The sequence below is a fragment of the Penicillium cataractarum genome (genome assembly GCF_028827025.1).
Source record: "Penicillium cataractarum strain IBT 29864 chromosome Unknown utg000008l, whole genome shotgun sequence".
NCBI lineage: Eukaryota > Fungi > Ascomycota > Eurotiomycetes > Eurotiales > Aspergillaceae > Penicillium > Penicillium cataractarum.
The window spans coordinates 4,358,336-4,375,721 of record NW_026622744.1 but is presented as its reverse complement, the minus strand read 5'-3'; the positions used below and the strand labels follow the sequence as shown (position 1 = coordinate 4,375,721).

Sequence of the window (17,386 nt, the reverse complement as noted above, 5' to 3'; positions counted from 1 at the left end):
AGAATAGATCCTATAAATAGAACGCCGATATAAAAACACTACTAGATGATCTACGAACGATGACCATTGATTCACTACTATAGGTTGGTTACTTGAAACTTATTTTGTTATTATTGAAGCTAACGGCTCAGAAACCTATCTTTGAAAACGTACCTTATCTAGAAGAACTCGTCCTTCTTATTACTCTGATAACAAAGACTGTATATCACTAGATCGACTCTTATTCTGTTCGGTCATGAACGGTGTTTTCCTTTCTCACTTACTTTTCTTTGAAATTAGACGGACGCCGGCATAGCTATGCTCCTTATCTACATTTTGATAACTTCATAGTCTGGCTACTAATTTAGGATGTTGTGGCGTATTAGTTTACTATCCGAGAAAATCTCTCTTTTATAAGTTTCAGGAGGCTTCCTATCTGATTGACTAATCACTACTTAGCATGTAAAGAGGAAAATATCTAATCTATTATCGATTGGATTATCCGCTTTTTATTTATTTCCTAGAATCACTAAAACAATACTACTAGGACGTAGGCCCGAATATAGCTTCGAGTAGACCAAGTAGTAACGAGCTAATAAAGATCGCTATATAGTAGTAAGCTAAGGCACAGATCGTATAGTAAGATTAAGTTCTAGGATGTGTTCTAGATCTGATAAGATTAACATAAGCCTCGCAAAATGAGTGGAAGATACCGAATCGTAAATTTAGGCACTGCCAAACGTTAGGAAGCTATTAAGGACTTTCAAGATCACTTACACGCGCAAGATACACTAGATGCGTAGCCGCGTTAGCCTTAATTTATAGTCGGCATTCACATTAACATGACGATAAGTTTTCGAAGCCTAGGCCGACTTACCTTAGATAAGTCGTATTCATTATAAGATAGCAAACATGAACAAAGTTCAGGTTAGGACGCCATAAGCACACCCCGAGCATACCCTATGCACACCCCGAGCACACCCTATGCACACCCCAAACACACCCCATGCACACCCCATACACACCCCATACACACCCCATACACACCCCATGCACACCCCATGCACACCCTATGCACACCCTATGCACACCCCATGCACACCCTATGTATACCCTATGCACACCCCATATACACCTTAAGCGCACCCTATGCTCACCCTATGCACGGAATAAGTAAGGCTTATATGGTATTTGAGAGTTAGTCTAATTTGGGATATTTAGTCAAATATCTGACTAGATTCGACCTCTTTCCACTCTATTTTGTGGTTCGTCAATTAGTCTGATTGCATTACGAACCAATATAAACGATATAGCCATGGACTTATGTGAGAGAGCTAACAGAAGAACGAAGTTATTATATAGTGACGATAGAAGAGAGATCTCCTTTTATTAGATAAGACGATAAGGGCTACTCTACGTGATATGCCGCTTAACCCTTTTCCCTCGGTGATTATGCCTCTTCTACCCCAAAGAAAGTTTTTAAGCAATCCTTATTATAAGGCTCTGACCACCACAAATAATAAGCCTTTACCTATGTTGGTATTACTAGCTAGGTACTATATACATAGTTAAGTAGACGGTTTACGCTTCTAAGCAAAAGTTAATCGATTCGTGTATAATAGATATATATTCTAGGTCCTCGTCTAATACCCCTGAATCCGTGCGGCAGGGACCGCGGCTAAGTAAGATTACGTATAAGATATCTTTGCTTATTCTAACGGGAGGATATATCCCGACACTTACGTTTCAAGCTTAAGGGAGAAGGGAGGAGGATATAATCTAATGGATAAAGATATTTCTTTTTACGCTACGTCTACTAAAGAAAGCCGCTATTTCTTGAGCGTTATGCTCTAGTATACCTATAGAGACCCTTTACTTCTTCCGGGAAATTTCTTTGTAAATAGTCTCGTTACCTCCGACTAAGTAAGATTCTGCTCTTCCCAGAGGCTCACTAATAAACAGTTTTCTTCCATAGACCACGGTAAGCCTTTTCTCGTAGGTTGCTTATTAACTAATTCGGTGCTTAAGCCCGAGTAGTCATACTTATCTATCACGTCTATAGCTTAGCTCGAGATATATCCTAATACAGAGGCGGTATCTAGGTTAGCACGCGTAGAAAAGTAGTATAATAAAGTACCCTTAAATAGCCAGGACAAAAACTGGAGTCGCTCTTTGGCGGGCAGAGAAGAGAATTAATCCCGAAGAATAGAAAACGAACTTTTAATAGGGCCTTTTACTCGATTACTCCGGCCGGTCCTATTCAGATAGCGATTGTCCACGATAATAGAAACCTTGCTAATTTTAGTCCTATATTACCGGTGTTTCGTCGCTATCTGTGAATTTGCTCGTATGCTCCGGCTATAAATAGTTTTATTCAGCGAACGAGAAGAGGCTATAACGTCAGAGGCCTCTTCTCTTCCTAGGGGCTGATCAATATCTAGGAAGTAATAATCATCCAGGATTACCGGATCAATTATTACGTTATAATACTCGCTAGCTAGACTAGAAGTTTCAGTATTTCTAACATGAGAGTGCTGACTAGTAGTGTAAGCGTGCCCCGGATAGTCTGATTTAAAGCCTAGTCTATGCGTAGGCTCCGACCTCAGACTGTTATAGGTCGTCTGATGGCCTTCGTTTCGAAAGCTTAGTAGATTCTGTAGTTACAGAGTATCTTCGAAGTCTACCGCCTTATATCCGAGGTTAACGTATAATGCCCGATCCTCTATAGTAAGTAGGGGCTGGGGGTTGATCTCCTGCGGGAGGCTGTCGTTTAAGTAAGCTTCTACTAGTGGTCGGGGAGGAAGGGGGTGTCGTTTAGGTCTATCAGAATAAAACCTTAGGCTCTTTAAAGCCGAGATGCTAGGATTAGAGGGAGGCGAGATAGGGGTGATCGAGACAGGACTTGGATAACGATAGGTATCGAGAGAATCTTGCAGAGGCTGCGCTTTGTCCTGGAAAGGATCCTATAGTCGGAAAGATTCTAGGCGATACCTGTCGCTCGATATATTATGCGAAATAGGTAGCTAAGCAAGTTAACGTGCTAAGGGGATTGGCACCACTTAGAGAAATAGAGAAACCAGGATTAGGATTTTGAACAGGGTAGAGGGTATAGGGCATAGTCGGAAGGGCAGGGTGGAAGATTTTGGGGAGGGGAAGGGGGAAGGGGGAAGGGTTGAGTTATAGTCTTGTGATTCGGGCGGCATTACTACCTCTTTTATAGCCCGTGAGGCGAAATCCGCCTCATTCACCGCGCGGACGTTGACTAGCTCCAGTAATACACGCCGCTGTATCTCAAGTTATCCGATCATGCTATTTTCGCATCCGTAAAGCTAGAATTCCGACCAATCTCGCCGATAGCCCCTGACTAATGATCTACGCTCACTATCGTCGCCCGACTACGTGATTAGAGTACGCGATCGTGGAGTCTTGCCATAGCCGGTTAGGAATCCACCTTGGTCTAGCGAGCTTGCGGTATTTTCGCTATTGGTTTATATTACCTTGGCATGCTATTGAGATTCATCGATTGGGTGAGGATGGACCGGAGGGGCCGACGAGGACAACAACTATAAGGTTAACACGTTTAGAACTATGCCGCCGAAAGTAGATCTGTAACGCTAAGGCCTATATAATGTTACCTCCGACGGGGCGTCATGCGAGGTAAATGAAGTGGAGCAGGGAGTATTAAGGCAGCCGGGGAGAGTTCACTCGTTGCGAAGTCGGGAGGAAAAAAGAGACCCTCAGCGGCAAGGTCTCAGCGGTAGAAGGCAACCGAAATAGCTTTACGAGACCCACGGTGGCTTATTTGAGAAAGAACTGGTGGCTGGATGTATAATCACGCGGTGCTAGGGACACGATACGGTGGAGGAATATAATATCTCCGGCGAAATGAAAAGGGGCATTGCATCGAGCTGGAAGCCAATTCGCGGGCCACTGTGGGGACCGAGAAAGGAAGGACCGAGGGGAAAGAAGAAGGGAAAAGAAGGGAAAGTGCGTCGCTGAAGGGGAGCAGAGGGCGAGGGGGCTTTTATAGATAGACGGCCCACGGGCAAGGCGGTAAAAGCGGCCAGAGGGAGCGCTAAACCCGAACAGGGACCATGGTGCGGGCGCCATCCCTGAAAGGGCAGTGGGGCTACGAATTCAGGCAGGCGGTAGGACGGGAGCCGTTTCTGGCCCCCCGCTCACCGTGTCAATTAATACTAGATAAATTAGAAGACCCGCGTACTAGTACGCTCGCTACTAGGACCTTTCGTACGCTTATAGCTATTATCACGTACTTTAACCTTAAAACCTTTTAGATAGATACTATTAAAGCTTTCCTAAATAGCGATCTTAAAGAAGAAGTATACTACTAGTACCTACTAGGTTTAGGACGAAAGACTAAGGTCCTTCGCCTATATAAGGTAGTATATAGTCTTCGAATCGCTAGTAAACGATAGGAAGACGACGTGAAAGAGATACTTCTCTTACTAGGCTTTAAATCTTATCCTAAAGATCCTACGCTTTATACTAATAATCGTATAGTTATTATAGTATTTATTAACGATTTCCTAGCCGCCTACTACCGAAGTTAGAGATTATACGCTTACTAGATAAAGTAACTTCTCTTATAGCGCTTTAAGATAAAGGACTATAGCGAACTTACCTAATTTATCGGTATTCGAATTATATACGACCGATAGCGACGAAAGACCTAGCTAAACTAATTAGTCTATATTAAAAAGATTACTACTAAATTTAACCTATTAGGTAGGAAACTACCTAATACACTACTAGTTAGTAATTAATATCTTAATCTGATTACTAGTTAAAGAAACTAATTAACCGTTAAACTATACTAGTAGAAGTATAGTTCGACCCTTTTCCCTGCTATATAGACTAGACTAGACACCGTCTTTACTAATTAGCTACTAGCTAAATCTCTTATACGCTATAATAAGAAGTACCTAGCTACTATCGACTACCTAATCTCCTACCTATATAGGACGAAAGACCTAGCTATCTATTTTAGTAGTAGCTAATTAGATTACTAGATCTTCACTACTTCGTCCGATATAAGCTTTACCGATAATCTTGATAGGAAGTTATTAGAAGGTTTTATCTTCTTATTATTTAGTAGTCTAATCGAGTAGAAATCTCGTAAGCAGAAGACGATTACTATATTAACTATAGAAGCTAAATTACTAGCTATATTATATATAGCTAAATAGCTATACTAGATTAAACGTCTCTTCTTATTTATTGAATTCGACACTAACTAACTAGAAGTGTTAAACTGCGATAACAAACAGACCGTCGACCTATTAAATCGCGAGAAATCAGTCTTTTAGACTAAACTTCGCTACGTAGATATTAACCGCCTATAGATTCGTTAAGAGATATAAGTAAAGCGCCTATCTATCTAATAGGTAAAAACCACCGATATACCCGTAGACGGTCTTACTAAGCGCCTATCTAGGCAGAAGTATAACGATTTTATTAGATAACTAGGTATAGAGATACTACCTCCTATCTAGTTATTCTATCTCTCTTTTCTCTTATTCAGTTCTCACTTTACTCTCATTCCGCTCTTATATCGAGAACTGAGGGGATATATTAATATATAGATATTATAGGGTCATATAACGAAGGACCCACTTATATAACCCCTCTCTATATCTAGATCTTCTTCTCTATAAGATCTGTCGAATTGATCCTTAACGATCTTACATTGAATTGTATACTCGCATTGAATTGCCTATCTAGGCAGGAGACTATCTAACACTCTAATACTCTATCCTTTCTTATGTGATCTTTTACTATATTTCCAAGATATAAATACTACTATGTTTCCTAACTAAATTGAATCAAGTTTATCATCCCTTTTGATCTCTCTTCTAGATCGGTGGTACTCTTCCACAATCGTGGTACTTCTCCTTCTTAGAAGTACGCACGACCGATAGACTCATAACCGTGTATTCAGACACTACATTGAGTATTTACTAATCCTTATACACACTATCGTCTTATGTGTATAACCACGACTTTATGGTCATAGCCTAGAGTCCGACAATAGTTTACTAAAGACTAGACCTAAACTATTCAGTATCTAATTAACGTTAGATTAAAGCTATAGCATAGCTTAGGTCTTATACGAAAGGATACAGATATCTTGATTAAACCAAGAGATATCTATAATATCTAAGGAGAATTAAGAAGAAAGAAACTTGGTAATTATACACTTCAAAATAATAATTAGAGATATGTATTTAAGCAGGATACTAAAGGCTATATCCTTTTCTTTATGTTTGCTCATCCTGAATTAATTAGATATCCTAACCAATATAATAGGGTCTTTCTATTAGATTACACTTATAAGATAAATCGATATAAGATACCTCTTTTATATATTATCGGTCTTTCACTATTAAATTCATCTTATAGTATTACTTTCTGCTTTATACAAAATAAGTAGGAAGAAAGCTATAAGTAGACTCTACAGACCTTCTTTTCATGGCTTAATCCTTTACCCTTTTCACCAGTGCTTTATACTAATAGAGATCTTGCTTTAGTAGGTACAATTAAATCTATCTATCTAAAGAGCCCACATTTACTATACGTTTAGTATATTAATAAAAACGTGGTTATAAAGATAAAGTAATGTCGGACTTTAGGCGGTAACCATAAAGTAGTGGTTATACACACAAGAAGATAGTGTGCATAAAGGTGGGTGAATACTCAATGTAGTGTCTGAATACACGGTTATGAGTCTATCGGTCGTGCGTACTTCTAAGAAGGAGAAGAAGTACCACGATTGTGGAAGAGTACCACCGATCTAGAAGAGAGATCAAAAGGGATGATAAACTTGATTCAATATAACTAGGAGACAGGGCGGTATTTATATCATAGGAAACATGATAAAAGATCACATGAAATAGTAACAAAGTAGAGTGTTGAATAGTCTCCTGCCTAGGTAGGCAATTCAATGCGAGTATGCAATTCAATGCAAGATCGTTGAAGATTAATCTGATAGGTTTCACGCAGGAAAACAATGATGTAATCGGAGTAGTATAGCGTAAACGATGTAATACATAACTCCTTGCCACGCTATCTGAATAGAAGATCTGGATCAACCGCGACAATACTAATGCATAAGTATTCCAATACCCCTATCTGCACGCTTGGATCATCCAGGTCCAATGACAGCGCAAACAGCCCTCTGACAACGTAAAGAGCAATATGAAGAAGGTGAAAATGTAGATTTCCTTTCTGCAACTAGCTTCATAAGCTTAAAACCAGATTCGACATGCAGCACCCCTGTTCATGCAGTGTCTACCTCCAAAGGAAAACTATTCCAGCCAGACCACCAGTAGCTTCCCTCAGGTCCCTGTGGCCAAATATCATGGAGGAGTAGTATAAGTCTCTCAGGGAGCATGGCTGGGCGCAATTGGTCTCGCCGTATCTCCCGTGCCCTCGTCCCAATCTCATCTGCGCTTCGCGATCTATGATTCTGGGAATTGTATCGCGTGACCAGTATTGACCGCATGAAGCAATCCAGCAAATAACTCTCTTCACGTGAGAAAATGTTGTTCCCAAATCGCACTACACGGAGGCACTGTAGGCGAAACGCCTTACTGGACTTTATCATGTTCCAGAGCCCAACGCATGCTCCTCATCGGTAGCCGCATTGATGAACGTTTTTCGGAGAATGGTTAGGTCTTCTATGTCGCCGTATTTCCGTAGTAGTTCTAGTCGGGCGTCGATTTGAAGAACTAGTACAAGGCTATGAAGATTTGGAAATTCTCCCGGAGCTCTGTATAGTTCACACTCTGCTTGGCTACCCATTGACCTTTGTATCTTTAGTGATATTCTGCCAGTCAAATCATGTCTCTATTTCGCGCGTTACTCGTTAGATTTTTGGATAAGGAATAGTCAGTGATGTTTGATGGAACCTGCCAGTTGGAGAATCCTGAACGTAAACAAAAGGGGACATCTTCTGGCACCTAGAACTTCTTCCTTTTGTTGTCCCTAGATTTAGTCGGTTCGTTGAATGTACCGATTTAGACCTTATCATCTCGCTTGGCTGTATCAGCCTCCGAATGGGAGTGAGGAAAAATCACCCTAGCATGGCCGCCGTAAGCTTCGAGAAAAGGAGAAGAAAGGGGTGTAGAAGGAGAAAAAAAAGGCTACTATAATACTAGTTGGTTCATAGCGAATCAGCTACGTCGACGTCCACTGGACGACGCATCGCCCACGCTGCGTCACCCAAAAGGACATTACGATGGCCCAGCATTGCTATAATGGCACCAGTCTCTTGGTCGCCGTTGAGTGCTTCCTTTCTAGCCTGATTTAGAAGGCGACAATATTTTTTCGGAATCGGGTTGCTGAGCTCATCTAGGTGCACCAATCGGATTTTAACAAGTTTGAATTTCAAAGAAGCCCCTAACTATCTAGCAATTAGTTAACTAGGAAGGGCAATTGACTAATACAGGCAGAATTATAACTAGTATCTCCTTCCTCCGAGTCCCTACTACAATTGGTCCTGCTCTAACATATTTCCCAGTATTAAGATTATGTCATGTGATTTCCCCACCATCCAAGCTTCAACACGATCGGATCTTATCATTTTATACACCTTCATGTCAGCTTATGCGCCTTGCGCTCTCCCGTTATACCCTATTAGGGCATTGCTACGGAGCTTAGTGACCCGAATCCTTTGATCCCATGACCTTCATTTTATCCTATTAATTCTATCCGCTAACCGGCTATTTCCCCACGATGATACGATGAAATCTTGCTATCAGATCTTTCTTTATCCTGCTATGACCTCATAAAAGGCATAAATAACCGCATTTTCCTTTGGCTAGGAGTCAGCTCATATTCCGCCAAGACTATATTCGTATTTTCTAAAATATTCCCTCCTTAGCCGTTTCGTAGGATGTTAACTGTATTCGTGGAATATTCCATTTACTCCAAAGTATATTATCCACCCTCCTTCTTATGTACCGCCCTTGTACGCTGAGAGATGTTAGTTATATATATGCAACTAGTAGAGTTTTATCTAAATGACCAGCTTTTCGAGATTCCTAACTTCCAAAACTCTAATTTATTTCCTATTGCGCGTAAAACGCTAGTTAAAAGTAGAAAAGATGCGACTTAAATAGCGTCTAGTATACTATGTGCGAATTACCCCGGTCATGAGGCTGACATGAGCTGAATCGAAATCCTTCCTAAATCGGCGAAATTCTGACCGCGCTAGCGGCGTGCCCGCTAGCGTGAGAGCCCCAAGAGCTCGTAGCTCGCAATTATAACAGAGGTCGAGCCTGTAGCAACTCGTCCAAAAAGCTAATAACAGACAGAATCTTACGGTTCATACTATTCATACTATTCATACTATTCATACTGAACACTGACTACTGAATACTGACTACTGAATACTGGTTCGAGAAAATGGCACCCCAAGTTCCATCCAATCCAGATGAGGTAATGGTTATCCGAAATGTCACACCTAAGATTGTGACATTGAGCCTGCCTTTCTCGCCTTTCGGTGGTGTTAAGTTTGGAGGCCGTGGGACCCTGGGTATACATTTCTTCCCTCCATGCTACCCAGAGATGGATATTGTATATGCTAGAGCTAACCGTTACCGGTGCATCAATAGTTCGCCTGACTACCGGGTCCATCGCAGTCTTCTCTCCAGTCCCGCTAACGACTCGAGTGCATGAGGCAATTGCCAACTTGGGTGGCGAAATCAAGTATATCGCAGCGTTGAACATTGAACACCACCTGAACCTCACGCAGTGGAAGGCCGCATTCCCAGGTGCCGAAATCATCGCCCCTGAGGGCCTCTGGGAGAAACGGCAAGCCGTCCCAGGTTTCAAAGATACTCCCTTTAGCCATATATTCCGCGCCGATGCACCCCCGAAGATATCGGAGGAGTTCGAAAACGAATTCACCGTGGAATACGTCCACAGCCATCAATCGAAAGAACTAGTTTTCTTGCACAAGCCTTCGAAGACGGTCATTGAAGCTGATCTAGTTCTGAACTTGCCAGCGATAGAGCAATATTCGCGAACAGGCGAAAGTGCAACATCTGGCCTCTTGAACAAAATATTGAAGCCTCTGGTGTCCACGGAAATGTCAGCATTCTGGCAGAAAAAATTTGTGTGGCATGTTTCCTCCATGGCAGACCGTAAAGGCTTCAGCGCCTCGGTCCAGCGCATTATGGCTTGGAAGTTTGACCGGATAATCCCCTGCCATGGCGATGTTATCGAGCATGATGCCTGCACAGTGTTCATGAATGTGATGGCGCCATTATTAAATACTGCTTAAATGTGACTTCTTCTATCTTGTAATGTCTTTTGAATCAATTTTAACATTAAGCTAAAACCTATCTAGAAATATAGTTTTAACGTATCGAGGGTTGAAAGCAGACCCGCCCTACATTTACCGGCTATAGTTAAGGGGGGGTCCGAGCTACGTATCGAGCTCGATATCCATACCCCTATAGGAGAGGATAGGGGAATCTAACGTAATTCCCGCCCGACCCGATCACCCGCCCGTCTCGATCACCCCATCGAAAATCGCGTCCTCCTACCAACCTACCAATTTCAACTAACTACCATGACACTAATTCGCCCTGAATCTGGGCGGAAACTAGCCAATCAAGAGGGCAAGATCCTATTAGCCCTTTCTAATATCAAAAACGATCGTATCCAATCTCTTCACGCAGCGGCAAAGGTATACGATATACCTTACACTACCCTCTATACGCGCGTAAGCGGCCTACCTTCACGCGTGGATAAGCGCCTATCTAGGTATAAATTAACCTAAATCGTAGAAGATTCGCTTACCGAGTAGATAATCTCTATAGATACGCGAGGGGTAGTCCCTAAGCCCTCTATAGTGCGAGATATAGCTAATATCTTACTAGCTACGCGTGATAACTAACTACTAACTACTATTAATAAGGATTAGTTATTAACCTTCGTTAACCGCCGCCCTAAGCTTCGTACACGCTTCTCACGAAGATAGGATTACTAAAGAGCCCTAAACGAAGATCCAATATCGCTTCGCTAGTAGTTTACGACCGTATAGCGTATAATCGATAAGAAGGGTATATAACTGGAGGATATCTATAATTTTAATAAGACTAGTGTCAATATGTGGATGTTGTGAGGTCACATGACCAAGGACCCACTCATATAACCGCTCTCTACGTCAGAGAAGAGAAGAAGAATCTATAAAGCGAAAGCTAAGCTTTTATACTAAGGTAGTAGGTCTGGTAAGGGTAGATCCTACTAAGACGCGTCGCTAAGACGTGGCGTGATCTATAATAATAACTAATCCCTATAGGCACAACAGTGATTACAAATCGATATATCTCCGATCAGGGACTGGCAGAGCAAGCCCTTGTATTATCCATTGATAGAAGTCAAGAGCCGATTTCCCTTTATTCCTCTGGATCTCCTGCAACTGCTGGGTCAGATTCGGGGATTCCCTCTATCTCAAAGTGTGCTTCTTCGATGGCCTTGAATTAAGCCAGGTACGTGGAAACTTGGGCATCGCGAGATTCTTCTTCAGTACTAAGGCCGTGTGGAAGCTAGATGCTGAAGAGGTTCTTCGAAGGCGTAACCTCACCACTCGGCACTAGTGTAATATGGCTGATTTATTCCCTTACTAAGGAGCAAACAGAACGAGTACTAGTCTATACCCACTTAAGTATAACAGCACGAGTGGCGAATCTTTACAAGAAAGAAACATCGCGACACCTCAAAGATTGTGTATAAAACACGCCTACAGCTAAGCAAATTTGCACGAAGCCATTTTCTTCGCGAAGTAATAGCCTAAGACATCGGGCCTAGCGGGAGAATAAGGATCAGTGCCAGCACCAGTGACAGCGCGGTTCACGTTACGGAAGACAACAACCGAGCCCTATAGGACAACCGAATATTCCTACATAAACCACAACCGACAATCGATCACAACACGTAGACAGGCCTGATCATGGATTATACGCTCAACCTAGACGATCGAGGGAAGCAGCTAAAGCAGCAGGCTCGGCGCGAATTTTTGCAGTGGAAACACGGCAAAGTTCTGTTCTGTGGAGCGGTCACAGGTAGTTCTAGTCCCTTACTCTCACTTCCTTCGTTTCAGGGCATTACTCTGTAGGACAACGTAGAATAGTCATAGCAATAACTAGCGCCAGCAAACGACGAACGCCGAGGCTATATCCCTTAATCAGTGGAATCGATATAATCGCAATCCCCGGGTGGATTATTGTGACGCTATATCGAGAACGGCTGAAAGCCTCTGAAAAACACATTGCCTTATGCTAGGAAGCTTTTTGTTAACGATATCTACAAGCCAATGATTTCGGATGAGTATAATAAGACACTAAATAGATCTTGTCATCTCGCTACCCTAAAATATCCTGTCCTATTCAGCTATGGCTTCTGTCTGTTCCGTACTATCGATCCGCACGTGCTCCAACGAGTGAATTGTCCTCTTAACCCTGGAAGAATAAGCCAACAAATTACCCCGTAGAGAGAATTCCAGCGCGGTCACATAAAGACGCCTCAACTAGAGCTTTTGTACTATTGTCGATATGCTTAAGTCCCAAATTTGAATCCACCCACTACTATCCCCAGAGGACAAGAAGGACCCATCTGACGAGAACGCGAATACAGTGACGCTCGAGGAATAGCCTTCAAGTTTGACATCGGCAAGAGGGCCAATCACCTTGACAGTTAAGTCTTTAGACGCTTTTACAGAACTAGCCGTCAGGAGTGAACCTGAGTGCGTTGATGGAGGTGTTATGAACAAAGGGGCCCACGATTTTGGAAGCCTCGTTTGAGTATGCTACCGGTTTTCTCCCTTCTTGCCTACTCTCAAGTGGGAGCCATCGGGCGAAAAGTCCATTCAGGCAATACTCTTTTTAGTGTAGCCCGATAATTTAGCCGCGCCGTTACTCGAGTAGATTCATATACTATGCCCTGTTGTGGTGGCGATCCAGTCTGAGTTTGGGTCATATGCCATTGACTTTAGTAGGTGGGGGGATGATCCAGGACATGCTTCCATCTCTGTTCCAGGCTCATCCAGCATAACGTGTAGGACGGCAAAGTCGAGAAGGCAGAACAGCCTCAGCTTCCGCGAAATGACGACTTTCCGGGGTTTCCCCCGGGTTGGAACTTTCCAATCTCTGTCCCGGTTGATATGTCCCAGACTCGGACGGTACCATCTTCTGACCCTGAAACAAGGCGCTCTCCATCAGAGATAAATGCGAGAGTATTGACCCAGCCAGAGTGACCACGTAGTGGAGCGATTAATCTCCACACGCTAGATTTATCTACCCCTATAAGGTTAGCCAGTTACTAAGCGTGCTGCTGGGTTTACTCGTGAAATTTCTTCTGCCACTTTACCTCGACTTGCTTCTCTAGATTCTTTGAGAATGAATCAAAGTTAAGGTAGATGTCACCTTGAGCATCCTCAAGCTTCTGCATTTTGGCTTTATATTCATTAGCGGCAGCCTCAATCTCTCTTTTAAACCTTGCCCACTCCTGGGCGAGAATTTTCTCAAGCTGAATTCCGGCACTCATCTCGTCTAGAAAACTTATGGTCATCCACCATCTCCTCCTATATGGACAAGACAATCGTTGGTTCTGCCAGCTCCAGAAATTCTCTGACTAGAGCTACCGCCGATTTCCGAGTATTATCATGACGAAACATTCTGCTGCCTTTCTGGAGCATAAAGCCCCACCATTGAGGCATCTCCTTCAACTTTTTTCTCGACTAATAGCCACATCGCGCGCCACGGTGTCCCACATAGATGTCACAAGAACAACGTTTGAAAGAGCCCGGCCGCCGCACAATTTCTTGAATATAGAAATATTTCTTTTTGCCGTTCCCGTCATGCGTACTTTATCTGTACTATAGAAGTGTATTATACCCGTCGGTTTAATTTGGTTTGAGTATGTGTGCGTTAACCAGGCAGCAATTTCCCGCAGTACTTCAGTGTCGCTAAGGTTACTGTCGTCAAAGCCCGGGGTATCAATAAGGTATAGTTTATTATTTAGAAATAGATAGCTTTCGTAAACTGCGACCGATTTTGTGCATAATTCCAGGTTGTGTCCGATTTCCAGATTTTACTCGGCCAAGAGGGATACAAAGGAGCTTTTCCCTGATCCTGTCGCGCCCATAACCGCTATGTAGATGGTACGGGGTCTAATTTCGATTAGAAAGTATATATATAAGGGCAGATATCTAGGTAATTTTCACGCTTCGTCCTGGTTTATGGACCGTCTTCCGCTAGAGGACCGGAGGCTCATTCCTGCGACTCTATCACGTTCAGGCGATATCTATATACGAGGGGAAAGGACTATACAGCACTAATAAATCAAAGTCGATCGCTCAAACAAACTAGTAGACAAGTTAAAGGAATTTAGCTTTTTTTCTACTTTCATCTACCCCGCATTACGGGGGACTAGCCAAGGTTGAGCTGGCCACAAGCCTGAGTCGGTAATTTTTAAACCAGCAGGATCTCAATTTTGGCTATTTTAATTTATGGTTATCCCATCTTGTGGTATGCAAATAAGAAGTTGAATATAAGGGAAACTCCCTTAGAAGACGTCTAATATAAGCTAGCTGCTCTAAGCTTAGTAGTTAGGTATCCTAGGCAGGGATTCGGTTACTATAATATTCTGTTAAGAGCCTCTTCGCAGATAGGTACCTTCCGAAGGGAGCCAGGGGTTTCCCCTAAAAACGGTAGCGAGCCGGCCGTTACCCATCACCTATTCGGAGGCGAACCTCAAGGGTTACCGTTAGCTACGTTTCTAATTACACAACCTTTTAGCTCAGGCGCCCTTTCGCTTATTGATCCCACTTATACTTTTCTGTTTTCTATAAGAAGACTATATATAAATTCATATTAGGAGTGATAGGTTTTGACTCGTTAAGGCATAGCCTTATCATAAATTCACAAGGTGGTTTAGACTTTACCTGATCAATAGGCTTTCTACTCCGAAAGTAGATATCTTTATATTAGCGATTATAACGTGACTGTATTCGAATATACCGCGTTAGTATATATTCTACTAGTAAATAAGGCTATAGAGAGTGTCACCTAGCCACGTGGGATAAGCCTACAGTAGGTAGTATAAGATGTAATAAGGGTAGAGGGCGGAAGAAGAAGCGGCGAAAGTACTTAGTAGATTTAGGGATATAGCCATCTTAACCTTACTAGTCTGCCGTAGCCCAAATACCTACTAATATCCGAAGAAGTAAGCATAGAACGCGTACGTGTATCCCCTTACCTAGCTAGGCGCTAACTAGTTAGTGCCCTTTTTCTGCCGTAAATAATAACGTCCCGGACGATGTTATTTACCTAAATAGTCAAGTGATTCGAGTGCTCCAAAGTAAGCCACCAATAAGCACGGTGCCCGGTCGGGGCACAATCATTAAACTTAATCACGACTAACGTGTCTATTAAATAAGGCGCCGGAGAGATACGTATAAGGCTCTTTTCCTCCTATCCCTTCTTTCTGCGGCCTATTGTCTCTGAAAGCACGCCTCTCCCTCATTCTGAGACTCGCTATAACATCCCCGAAAACATTTACAGAGCAAGTAGAAAACATTTTGAAGTTTATAAAAGCCAAGGCAGGAGAGTAAGTATATATATTAAGGACAATGCGCCGCTATCTCGTATCTCCAGTCAGTTAGTGGCGAGCAAAATTGACAAAACCAAAAAGGCCCAATGCAATCTTCATTCTTGTCCTTAGTGCAAAGGGGAGCGGCAAGACCACATTTATCTCGTAATATAGCCGGAAACACATAGATATTGGGCACGATCTATCATCCTATAAGGCTTCTTTCTTAGTATCATACCTTTGATTCCGCTGTTCCACATCTCACAGAAACTCGCTTACAACATAAAATCGGGCACCTCTAAGCTCTCCGTAACTTCTTTCCTTTTTTTCATGTCTGCGTCCTCCATCAAGCAATTAATCGGAAGGAAGCATACGAGAATGTTGCTATAGTTACAAGCATGTGGTCTACTCCAGTGGTAGACCAGCAGACCCGGCGAGAGAATGATTTGATACACGGGGATGGCATCTTGGCAGAGATTCTGGAAGGAGGAGGGCGAGCATTTCGCTTTTCAATTCTTGTTACAGATATAAGGACAAGGGGAAACCTTCTTGTGACTGCCCCTGTGAGAGTATCTTGTTGATAAGGCGAAATCTGGGCCAATTGCGCTGGAACTACAGCATGAATTAGTAGATTTCAAGATGATACTGATTGACACATCAGTGGCGATGCTAATGCGCGAGAGCCAGAGACTGGGACTGCAAAATGAGCTTGAAGCTGCGATACAGGCAACTCAGGATATGTTCCAAACCCAAAATATCTTCGCTCGCCGGGAGACTGAGTTAAAGGAACAAAAGCCTCAGGTAGGAAGGGAGTTTTTTCGAGCGGGAGAAGAGGTTAGAAGAGAAATATGCATCACTTGCGAACAACATCGTCCAGATTCACCATAATGAGGAACGCCGGCTATATGAAAAGATGGAGGAGATAGGAAACGATTTGAAGACGAGAATGAAACAGAAAGAGCAGGATCTGAAAGAAATTCATCGACGAGAGAAAGCCCTATCCACCGACCTCGAGATCATTCGGCTTCGGAAGGAAATTCAGGAACTACGGCTCCAGATTCAGCAGAAGCAGGAGACCAATAACACTATCCGTCAATTCTTTAAGAGAGCTCTACTTCAAAGCGCCGCGAGTGGGGTTCTTAACGGCATAGTTTCTAGAGGTAAGGCATGGCCATCACCATTAAGAGAATGATGATAAGCGGTTCATATTGATCAGCCTAATCCAGGTCAGAAACTAACTTAGTTGTACTAGAACTCTAGAGTCAAGACTCGCTTTGGACTAGAGCGGGACTCCAATCACAAACCAGCCAAACCCATCGGGCCCCTCTCCACCTTCTTCTCCCTCTTCCCTCCTTCTCTCCCTTTTGCTAATTCCATAAAGTGGTCCCAATATTTTTGCGGGCTCTTTGTGCTGTGTGATGTAAATCCAGTGTTTGTAATACAGCCATGTGGGCTTTTTGCTGTCGATGTCCACGTCACGGACCTAGATATACATAGACGTGATGAGATTGGAGATAAATTAGTGTGAATGAAATTAGTGGCCCGATTATATGCGTAAACTAATCGCTAGGGTTCTAATACCATACGTGGTATTACATCGAGCTCTATAGACCATATATACAGTTTCTTCGACCACCTATACGTGAGAGGGTCATAACATTACCTTCCTCTAAAGCCTACGTCCTCGTAGGCCTAAGTGAAGCCACTTTCTTTTAAATCCTTTCACGTCCTGTAGGTAAATTTAGGTTCTTTATGAGACGGATATTAATGGGATATTCTTAGTAAACTT

The 17,386-nt window shown here is 42.8% G+C and overlaps 2 protein-coding genes across 2 annotated transcripts; one reads left to right on the top strand and one right to left on the bottom strand.

The window, feature by feature from the left end:
- Nucleotides 1-9,405: 9,405 nt before the first annotated feature.
- N7496_010634 (uncharacterized protein) lies at nt 9,406-10,285 on the top strand (the record flags this gene model as incomplete). Its single annotated transcript, XM_056703547.1, has 2 exons — nt 9,406-9,535; nt 9,615-10,285. 2 exons carry the CDS (start codon nt 9,406-9,408, stop codon nt 10,283-10,285), a joined length of 801 nt encoding a protein of 266 aa, XP_056552547.1.
- A 3,059-nt stretch (nt 10,286-13,344) lies between these two features.
- N7496_010633 (uncharacterized protein) lies at nt 13,345-13,551 on the bottom strand (the record flags this gene model as incomplete). Its single annotated transcript, XM_056703546.1, has 1 exon — nt 13,345-13,551. One exon carries the CDS (start codon nt 13,549-13,551, stop codon nt 13,345-13,347), a length of 207 nt encoding a protein of 68 aa, XP_056552546.1.
- Nucleotides 13,552-17,386: the final 3,835 nt, after the last annotated feature.